The sequence below is a fragment of the Equus caballus genome, chromosome X, assembly GCF_041296265.1.
Source record: "Equus caballus isolate H_3958 breed thoroughbred chromosome X, TB-T2T, whole genome shotgun sequence".
NCBI classification, from domain to species: Eukaryota; Metazoa; Chordata; class Mammalia; order Perissodactyla; family Equidae; genus Equus; species Equus caballus.
The window spans coordinates 143,466,082-143,476,428 of record NC_091715.1 but is presented as its reverse complement, the minus strand read 5'-3'; the positions used below and the strand labels follow the sequence as shown (position 1 = coordinate 143,476,428).

Sequence of the window (10,347 nt, the reverse complement as noted above, 5' to 3'; positions counted from 1 at the left end):
CCAGTGGCCATGGCCCTGCCAAGACACGGGGGACAGACGACCTGGGATGGTGCCTTGCCTGAAGGAGGCAGGGAGAGCAGAGCCCACCTGGGAGCCCCCCGGATCCTGCAGTACCCCTTGATGGGACACGTGCAGGTGTCCCTATAACACGGAGCCAAGTCCACTGGGCCCAAGAGGCTGCAGGCATGGCCCTCATGATCTCCGTCCCGACAGCCCTCGCCGCCCCCTCTCCATTGCCCTGCGCGCCCAGCATCTCCAGGGGCCCCCGCCCCCCGTCCCTGCAGACCCGCTGTCTGCAGCTCTCGCCACACAGCTCAGGGCTCCCCACGTGCTCGGTTCCCACAGGCCGGTTGGACGGCCACAGCCCAGGCCTCAGCTCCCTGCAAGGTCCTCGCCCTGGCCCTCCCTGCTTTGGGAACTGCGTTCTTCTTCTGTACTGTGGGGGTGGTCAGAGACTCTGCCCCTTCAGAATGGCTGGAGGACGCCAGTGGGCACAGACTGGGCAGGCCCTCGAGGGCCCCTCACCATTTCTGGGACAACGGTACCATCCGTCCCCTCTCCTCTCCGCACCTTCGTTCCGTCTCCCGAAGACTCTGAATCAGCTCGGCGCCTGATGGCCGGCTGCCCTCAATTTGTGGTGGGCTCCCAGCCCCCTGAGGTGAGGGCAGAGCCCAGGCAGGTGGAGGCAGATGGCTCCTGGCTCCTGACACCTGACGACACCCTCTCTGAGCACTGCCCCTCCAGCCACGGCGCGCAGAGAGAGGGTCTCAAGGATCAGCAGCATCCTCCATCCTGGGTGGGTGCCCTCCTCAGGTGGCACCGAGGGCTCACTGGGCTGCAGGGACCCAGAGTCCACCTGCTCTGGGCAGGAAGGGGCCACTCCCCAGCTCCTGCCTGCAGCCTCCCACTCACACCCGCTGCCTCCTGCCTGCTCCCAGGACACAGGACTGGTGCCCCTAGGAGTTGGCTGGGAGGGGAGTGGGACAGGAAGGCGGTGCCCCGGCCCCTCGAGGGGCCGCCCTGCCCAGGACTCAAGAGTGGAGGGTGGCTCTCCCTGCCTTTCCTCCCCCGACCCAGGGCATGAGGGCTGTGGAGCCCTCGCCCAGCCCGCCCTCCATCCCTCGGCCATGAAACACCGGCAGGTCCCCAAACGTCCCTCGGTGGCTAGACAGAGGCTGGCCACTTGTCGGCTGGCAGGAGTGGGCTGAGCGGGCAACCACCCCCAGCCCAGAGTCCTGGGCCCAGCTCCTGGCAGGGGCATCTGACCTCAGGCCTGGGCCCTTCTGTGGCCCGCTGGTCTCTGGGATTGCACACGTGACCTCTCTGACCCGTCCGGGTGCCCTGAGCCCCTACAGCGGTGCCAGGGATCCTGGAGCCCTGGATCCTGCCTGTGGTTCCTCCCCCTCCCTTCAACGTCTAGCCCGCTTATTTCTGGGGACACCCCGAGTTTCCTGGGGACCCAACCAGCCACTGCCCACGCCCACAAGTTCCTGTCACTCAGCTCCGTCCAGCCCAGGGGACGACACAGCCCCTCCTGGCCCCTGTCCTGATCATACCCCAATGCAGGTGACAGGCCACTGTTGCCCCCACCCCCACCCCCAGCAGACCCTTCCCTCAGTTGCCCACAGCAGAGACGGACGACACGCAGCTGGAACGATCAATGAAATTTATTGAAGAGAACCACTTACTGAAACCATTGCAGAGAAGGGAATGACAACACGGAGAGGAACTTCTAACGGCCGCTACAGCCCACAGGTCTCGGGGACAGTCAGTCTCTAACGGGGTGCCTCAGCTGCCCCCCATGCTGAGGCCCTCCCACCACAGTCTCCCTTCCTGGGAGCCCCACGGTCAGCCTCTTGGCAGAACGATGGACACTGGCAATGTCTTCTCACTCCACGGCACCCCCTCCCCCTCTGGCTGACATTCTGGGGTGGGGCCCTGCCCTATGGGCCACATAGGACAGTCACAGGACGCTGGAAAATACAACAGGGGACACCACACCAAGCCCAGGAAACTGAGCCACAAGTAACAACAGGTTGGCACATGAGAGCACAGTCCCACTGGAGCCTCCCGCAGCCCCTCCATGTCCCTGCTCCAGTTCTTCCTTCCCGAGGTCCCGGGGTGAGCGCCGGCCACGCCCTCGTCTGTCCATCCTTCCAGGCATCTCCTGGGACTGGGCTCGGGGACTCTGGGGTGGGGTGGGGGCCACTGCTCAGATAAGCACACACCTCCACAGGAACAAGCAGCGGTTGGCCTAAATCTCCACCGAGAAGGCAGAGTTGAGCTCATGGCACCGGACGAGAGAGAGCAGAGCCCGGGCTGGCACTGAAGCTCACAGCACGTGCCAGGGCCGAGAGGGTGCTGTCTGCTAGGCCAGGACCCCACCCCGGGCTCACACACACCTAACGGCTCTGCACAGAAATGATGGCACGTGGGTTTGTATGTTTTGGGGGTGGATTACTTGACAGGTGGGTAACTACAGGGTCCACTGAGATACAAGCGGGCTTCCCAGAACAGGGAGGAGCCTGCCCCAGGTGACAGTGAACGGGGGTCCCCTTGTTGGGAGGCCCAGACAGCTGGCACCCTTGAGATGACCTCCTAACGTCTCCCAGGCCCGTGCAGGTGGCAGGCGTCCTCAGGTGCCCCTCACCCAGGCCAGGGCTGCCACTCGGGGGAGCCACCAGGCTGGCTGCCTGAGTTTGCAGGGCTTGGGATGGGGCTTGGGCTCGGTGTGGTGCTGCCTTGAGCGGGGCTACACCTCTCCCCTGCCCATTTGGGGTAACATATGTTCATCTTGGTCACTTGGAACGGCTGACGGTGCGGGTCATGGCCCCTTGGGGATCGTGAGGGGCCAGGGGCTTGGTTTGGGCTGGACGGGCCCCTCCCTCGGCCTGGTCCCCATGTGGGGTGAGGCGGCTACCCTGGCCTCGCCTCCCCCTGCCTCCAGGGCTCTGCTGCCTGGGAGGAGAGGGGGCCCCTGGGCCTTTTGAGCCTACTTGCCCGAGGAGGACTCGGGGCGGCTCATCTCCTCAGCCCCGTCCTGGTTTCCTGGCTCCTCCTGGATGAGCCCCTCCTTGGGGGTCTGCTCGGCCTCCTGGTCTCCCACCTGGGCGAGGCCTTCCGGGTTACTGCCAGGACCTCCTGGGCCCGCCCCAGAAGCACTGACCGTTTGAGCAGGGGTGGGGCCCCCGGGGGCCCCCGAGTGTCCTGCCTGACCTAGCCCCGCACGAGTAGGAACATTTTCACCTTCCCCAGTGGCAGAAGAGGACTCGGTGGTCTCCTCAGGGGCAGGGGCTGCCACGGCAGCATCATGGGTGTCAGGAGCTGCCTCATCGGCCTCTTCACGGGCCGGGGCAGCGTCAGCGGTGTCTTCACAGGTCAGGGCGGCCTGGGCAGCATCTTCACGAGCCCAGGCGGCCTGGGCAGCATCATGGGGGTCAGGAGCAGCCTCTCCACGGTCGACTGTGACAGGAACTGCCCCATCGGCCACTTCACGTGCCGGGGCAGCCTCGGCTGTGTCTTGCTTGGAAAGGGCAGCCAGGGTGGTATCTTCCTTGGGTGGGGAAGGCTTGCTTTCTTCTGCAGTGACAGGGGTGCCCTCAGTGGTGGCCTCATTGGCTGGGAGGCAATCTTCATGGGTCCGGGCAGCATCTTCACAGGCCAGCGCGGCCAGGCAGTCCTGCGCAGGGGTGTCGGGATTTTCCTCCAGGAGGCCGCACATGAGATCCAGCGCGGGGCCGCCCAAGCTCTCCACCAGTCTCCTCCTCCTCTCCCTCTCTGACATGAGGCACCACAGGTACAGCGTGTCGTTGGCATGGTGCAGCCAGCTCTCAAAAGACTCTTCTCCACAGCCCGGCTCTTCCACCCCAGAAAACCTTCTCAGTACCCGGTAGGCCATAGCATCGAGCAGAGGCTGCAACGTCTGCCGCCAGTGCTGGCTCCGGGCTGCTGCCTCGTTGATGGCTCTTGCCACACCTGCAGCTCCTTCGTCACCTGGAGCCTCCGCCTCAGCTGCAGCTCCTGCCATGCTCACAGATCCTGCCACGCCTGCAACACCTGTGTCCCCTGCGTTTCCCTCTTCATCTGACGATCCTGCTTCCTCTCCAGCTCCTGCCTCGCCCTCAGCTTCCTCCTCGCCCTCAGCTTCCTCCTCACCCTCAGCTTCCTCCTCACCTGCGGCTTCTTCCTCACTTGGGGCTCCTGCCTCACCTGTGGCTTCTTCCTCACCCGCAGCTCTTGCCACATCTCCAACTTCCTCCTCACCTGCCGCTCCCGCCTCACCTGCAGCTCCTGCCATGCTCACAGATGCGACCATGCCTGCAACTCCTGTGTCCCCTGCAGCTCCCTCTTCATCTGACGATCCTGCTTCCTCTCCAGCTCCTGCCTCGCCCTCAGCTTCCTCCTCACTCCCAGCTTCTTCCTCACCTGTGGCTTCTTCCTCACCCACAGCTCTTGCCACATCTTCAGCTCCATCCTCGCCTGCAGTGACTGCCTCACTGGCAGTTCCTGCCTCCTCTGGGGCCCCTGCCTCAGACACACCTGCAGCTCCTTCCTCACCTGGAGCCTCTGGCTCAGCTGCAGCTCCTGCCATGCCCACAGATGCTACCACGCCTGCAACTCCTGTGTCCCCGGCAGCTCCCTCTTCATCTGAGGATCCTGCTTCCTCTCCAGCTCCTGCCTCACCCTCAGCTCCCTCCTCCCCTGCAGCTGCCTCCTCCCCTGCAGCTGCCTCCTCCCCTGCAGCTCTGGCCACACCTGCCCTGCCAGCCACTGCTTGCCTCTGGGGCTGTGCAGGGAAATTGGGTCTATCCCGTGACTCAGAATCAGGGCCCTGGGGCAGGAAGAACACATCCCAGAGTCCCCCCTTGCCTGGTATCTGTCGGGGGACCAAACTTCGATTTAAATACTCAGTGAACTCCACCAAAGCGACCCTGAACCCGAGCTCCTTTCTGAAGACGTTGCCCAGCACTCGGTACCTGCCCAGGGGCCACAGGGCAGCCCGCACGGCCTCCTGGAATTCCCGGTCCTCGCAGTCCTCCGGGATGCCCAGGATGAGCAGGGAGCGCTGTGCGTTTGCGCCACTCCACCTGCACCAGTCCTGCAGCATCACCAGTGGCATCACCATCACTGAGGACCTGAGGGCGGCCAGAAGGGACTGGACGGGCGTGCACGGACTCTCGCAGTGTGGGCCTCGGCCTGCGGGTGCAAAGGGGAGAGAGGCGTGTCTGTGCCACACAGCCCACCCCACCGCCCCAGCCAGAGCCCCGGGCCCCTCACGCTGGGGCCTGGAGCGCCTCCTCTCGCTGCTGGCTTCGTCGTTGGATCTTAGGAAACCTCTTCGATAAGAAACCACATTGCTTCACAAGATGGAAGGCTACCCACATTTTCTACCTCCTCTAGCCTCGGGGCTGGGGGGGGGGGTCGCCTTGTTCCCCAGGGACTCTCACGTTTTCCAATTTGGGGCATGAATTTCCCCAGGATCCTGCCTCCTTCTCTTCCACGTGCTCTGGCCTGCAGTGACAGCCCTCTTTCCTTCCTTCCCGGCAGGGTGACTCCTGTCCTCTCTTTGTTCGGGGTCGCTCTAGGCTGGGCTCCGGCCCAGTCCCAGGCTGCCTGAGCAGAGCCCGCGGAGGGCCCGCCCTGTCCCTCCCTCTCCCCCGCTCTCTCTCACTGACCTCCCCTCCGGGCGCTCTGGTCTCTTCCGTAGGGCACGTTGGGCTCTCTCTGCTCTTCTCTTTCTAGCTTCCTTCAAGGGACGTCAGGGCCCCGAGTCCGTGTCCTCCTCCTGTTCTATGGCGCACACTTAGAGCTGTCCGTCTTCCTGCGATTGATCGCTTCCTGCGCTGCCTCCCACTACTTTGGGGAAGTTGTATTTTTCTATTTTCTATCACTGGGTTTGAAACGCTTCCTGAGTTCCTCTGATTTCCTCTGATTTCTTCTTCCACCTACAGGTTTGCAAATCTTTAGAGACATGTTAACCGTTGTTAACGTCAAACAAAATCCCCGGGCGACCAGGCAACTTATTCTGTCAAAGCGCAACCCTTTTAAACTTAGGGAGACGCTCCTAGGGCCCGAAGTATGGCGTCCCCCAGTGACCCCTGCGAAGGGCCTCTACTTTCCGCGGAGGCCAAGGCCCTGGCCCTCCACCGCGGCAATCTCTGCGCACCCTCCACCGAGGCGACCTGGAGCTTCTCAGACACCCGCTGCGGGGGGCAGAGCCCCTCCCCGGACCCTCCCCCACTCCACCGCCCAGGGCACCAGCCTCCCGCAGACCACTGCCTCCCCGGCGCCTCGCCCTCTCTGTGGCACCTGCACCCATGCTGCCAGGCCCTCCTCTCCCGCACCCCTCCTCAGCCAGTGGCCCCCCACCTTCCCGCCCATCCCCCTGCCCATGCCCGGGCGCATCCTCCCCAGACCCGAAAAGCGCCCTCCCCGCCAGCTGGGAGCGCTCCCCTCCAGCCCTGGGAAGCAGGGCGCCCCCACGTGCTTGGACGTTATCCCGCCCATCCGGCTCCCCAAGCCCGGAGTGCTCCCCCTAGTGCCGGCAGTGGGAGCTCTGCCCTCCCGCCTCCCACCCCACAGATGCAGGGCTGCCAGCCTGCCCCCGTCCCCCCCACCCACACATGCAGGGCTGCCAGCCTGCCCCCGTCCCCCCCACCCACAGAGGCAGGGCTGCCAGCCTGCCCCCGCCACCCCCTCCCCCCACAGCCAGCACCCCAGCGAGCCAGAGCGCACCGCTGCCCAGAGCATGGCCGCCCACCACTCCCGCACGCATGGCCGGCCTCGCCCACGCCTCCCACCCCAGGCGGACTCCGCTGGCGCCCCCACCCCAGCCGGCAGCCCCCCCGTGCCGGGCGCCCTCCTGTCCAGCCGCAGCCCCGGGAGCGCTCGCTTCCCATGCCCCCCCTAGAGTCACTAGCCCCCGCCCCCGCCCCCGCCTCCCCCCCTCCTGAGGCCCCTGGGAGCCCTGCCCTCAGCCCAAACCCCAGCTGGCTGCCCCCCACCCTCACCGGCTCCCGCTCGCTCACCCTCCCCTCGGACCCCCTCCCCCGCGAGCCCCCCGCCGACGTGGCTCACCTGCGCCGGCCCCGCGGGCGGCTCCCGGTCCCCTGGAAGGCCTGGCGGGCTCGCCTCAGGGCGGCTGTGTGGCCCCGGCTCACGCACTCTGCGCTCGGCCACGCCACCTCCCGCGCCTCCCAGAAGCCCCCGGGCGCAGGAGAGAAAGTTCTAGGTGGCTCAGGGCAGGGCGACGATTGGCTGCGAGGAGCACGTGAGCGACGCCGCGCGGCGAGGGCTTCACGGCGCTGTCGCAAGGCTCGCAGCCGCGGCAGCACAGCGCGGCTTCCGCCCCTGCCACCGCTGCACAGCGCGGCTTCCGCCCCTGCCGCCCGTGAAGCCGAGAGTCGGCCCGCCCGCAGAGCCCGCTGGGGCCCGTGGGGCCCACTGCCCGGTCGTCTGTGCCCTGCTGTGCTTGGTAGCGGCACGCAGACGGTCTACGTCCCTACTGACTTCTCCTCTCGGTGTCCCCATCCCGGGCGGGAGGGGTGACATCTCCATCGGCGGTGCTGGGAATGGCCGCCTCTCCCTCTGTCCCGTCACCCTCGGTTTCCTGGACAGCAAAGTTCTGTCCCTGGCCACAGACACTCCTGGGAACTAGCGCTGCGCGTCCCTCACTGCTGACCCTGCCATCGTTCTGACCTCCCATCCCAGGGACCTGCCTCTGCCTTTAACTCGGCTTGGTCCACTGTCAGCACGGTCGCTCCGACTTCCTTAGCTGCTCTTTCTGTGGGACAGCACTCGGAATCCTCTGACTATCCGCTCGCCTGAGGCTTTGCTGTCCAATCGCAGCGCCTGTGGGCAGCAAAAGCCTGGCTCTCGGCTTCATCCAGACAGTCTCTGCCTTTTAATCGCACAGTTTAACCCGTTAACATCCAGTGTGGTTTCTCCTATGGCTGGATTTACGTCCAGCCCTTTACCGGCTGCCTGAGTCTGCTGCAGATACTGAGGAAACAATACCAGAGACCGGGTGGCTTATAAACAGCAGACGTTCATTTCTCACAGTTCCGGAGGCTGAGAAGTCCAGAAGCGAGGTACCGGCAGATGCCGTGTCCGGCGAGGACCTGCCTCCTGCTTCACACACAGACATCCTCTCACCATGTCCTCGCTATGGCAGAAGCGGGTGAGGGAGCTCTCCGGGGTCTCTCTTACAAGGTCACTGATCCCGTTCATGGCGGCTCCACCCCCATGAACCAATCACCTCCCAAAGGCTCCACCTCCAAATACCATGGCGTGGAGGGGGTCGATTACACAGGTGAATCTGGGGGAGGACACAGACATTCGCTGCACAGCACTGTCTGCCCATCTCTCTCTCTTCCTATGTTCCCCTTTTCCTGCCTGAGATAGTCAAAAAGTTTTTATTGCATTTTAACTTACTATTGCCTTTTGAGGCTATTATCGCTTTGAAATGCTTTTGCTGGTTGCTCGAGAGATTATAATCTATTTCCTTAACTTTTCACTGTCCACTTGTGGCTAATGTTGTACCACTTCACATAAATGTAAGAAGCTTTCCACCATACAGATTCGTTCCCCCTCCACCCCATCCTTTATGCTGCAGTCGCCACATGTAGTACGCTTACAGATATTAGAATGCTATCTTTTGAGACTGCATTTTTCATTCACCAGAGAATTATTTCTGTTCTATCCTCAAAATCTTTCCATCCTTCCAAATTGCTTTCTAGCCGCTCTTGACTTGTAATTGCCCTGGTTCCCTTAGCAAAACTGGAGCGGGCCCCCTCTTTCCTGAGGCAGATCACCCTGGCGTATTTTTCCACATTATGCTCATCCATAGGCAATTTCAAAAGAGCTCTCTATCTGGTATGAAAAACTTCATCATTGCCCTCTCTGGGCGTTCCTGGCACTCTAGGCACACATGCATTGTGGTGCTCCTGGCTCTCCTCTCTGACCAAACTGGCCACACTTTCTCCCCCTGTCCCCTCCCTTTAATGCTGGCTGGGCCTTTAAGGTCAAGCTCAGAACACGTGTCCTCCAGGAAGCCCCTGTGGATTCCCCCAGACTGAGTTCCACCTTATCAACGTTGATCCCGCTCTGGCCCACGCACACACTCCATGCCCAGCACGCTCAGTCCCAGCTGCTCTGTCTGTGCTGCTCCAACAAAGGACAGAGGCCTCTACATACAGGTCAAGCAAGCAGCGATGTGTACAAAGTCCTAAGGAGGTGCCCAGCACTTAGCAAGTGCTCAAGGAGGGCCACTGTCGTCCGTCCTGCCACCACTATTGCGTCTCCTCCAGCATTAGTCCCTCCCTCTCCGTGAGCCCAGCCGCTGGCGCAGGGGCTGACCATGCCTAACAGAACAGCCACCCTGAGCTTTGAGTGAACAGGCCGGCAACAAACCTCACTGAAAGCCCCCTCACTCACCCCCTCTCCCCCTGCCGCCGGCGCCCATCCCCCGGAGAGGAAAGCACTGGGTCTGGGGCCTCTTGGTAACCAATGAAAGAAACAGCCCCCCAGGGTGTGTGTTTGACCCCTAGTTGAGCAGTTGTATCTGACAGAGGTGGAAGGCAGTCTCCTCACTAGATCTGCTGGGGCCCTGCGTCACCGTGGGGGCCACCTGCAGGGTGCTCATTCATCTCTCAGCTGCTCCCTCCCTTCCTCTCTCCGTCTGCCCCTCCAGGCCCTTCTGGCCTTGGCAGCTTCACCGCCCGCTGCCCGGCATTCCCCCTCTTTGGGGGGGCACCTAGAGACTGCACCAGCCGGGACTTTCCCACAGTCAGAGCCCAGGGCCCCGAGGTCTGCGGGGCCCGCCCTCCATCCCCAGGTACCAGGGGTCTTTGCCCCTATGGGGTGGGCTCAGCTCTCCCCGACCTGCTCCAAGTCTTGCCCTTTCCAGGACCTCCCAGAGGCCACTTGGGCCACTTTACCTGTTGGCCATCACCCTGTGCTCCCACTAGGCCAGGGGATTTGCCTGGCATGGTTGGGTGGAGAGGGAGAGAGAGAGGCACGCATACCTCCCAGCCCTCTCAGGAGCCCTTTCCCACATGACCAGGCTGCGTCTCCAGCCATCCGTGCCCAGCGGCCTTCCCGCCCAGTGCAGCTCCCCTCTGGGGGCAGTCAGCACCCAACCCTGGAGCTGGAGCCCCTACCCTGAGCGGTCTCCCTGTAAGTCAGAGCCGGGGGTGCAGGAACACGAATGGATGCACGCGTGTCCCAGCCCACTGCCGCCAGGGCAGGGGTCTGCCAGGGACGTGGAGCGACCCAGCTGGACTGCCCTTCCTCTGGTGCCGTCTCAAGCCCAGGGCAGCCCCCGCCTCCGCAGCTCCTCACGGCAAT

The 10,347-nt window shown here is 63.5% G+C and overlaps 1 protein-coding gene across 3 annotated transcripts; it reads right to left on the bottom strand.

Annotated features, from left to right (window-relative positions):
• Positions 1–1,649: 1,649 nt before the first annotated feature.
• Positions 1,650–9,410, bottom strand: LOC138921877 (paraneoplastic antigen Ma6E-like). Of its 3 annotated transcripts, none has more exons than XM_070257585.1 (3): positions 7,078–9,410; positions 5,676–5,961; positions 1,650–5,196 (listed from the first exon to the last, which is right to left on the bottom strand). In XM_070257585.1, the coding sequence occupies exon 3, from the start codon at positions 5,123–5,125 to the stop codon at positions 2,993–2,995; it is 2,133 nt and encodes a 710-aa protein (XP_070113686.1). In that variant the 5' UTR covers positions 5,126–5,196; positions 5,676–5,961; positions 7,078–9,410; the 3' UTR covers positions 1,650–2,992. The 3 variants fall into 3 exon arrangements, with proteins under 3 accessions (XP_070113686.1, XP_070113687.1, XP_070113685.1); XM_070257586.1 differs by having other exon boundaries at positions 5,676–5,945; XM_070257584.1 differs by lacking the exons at positions 5,676–5,961; positions 7,078–9,410 and adding an exon at positions 5,448–5,555.
• Between the last annotated feature and the right edge of the window lie 937 nt (positions 9,411–10,347).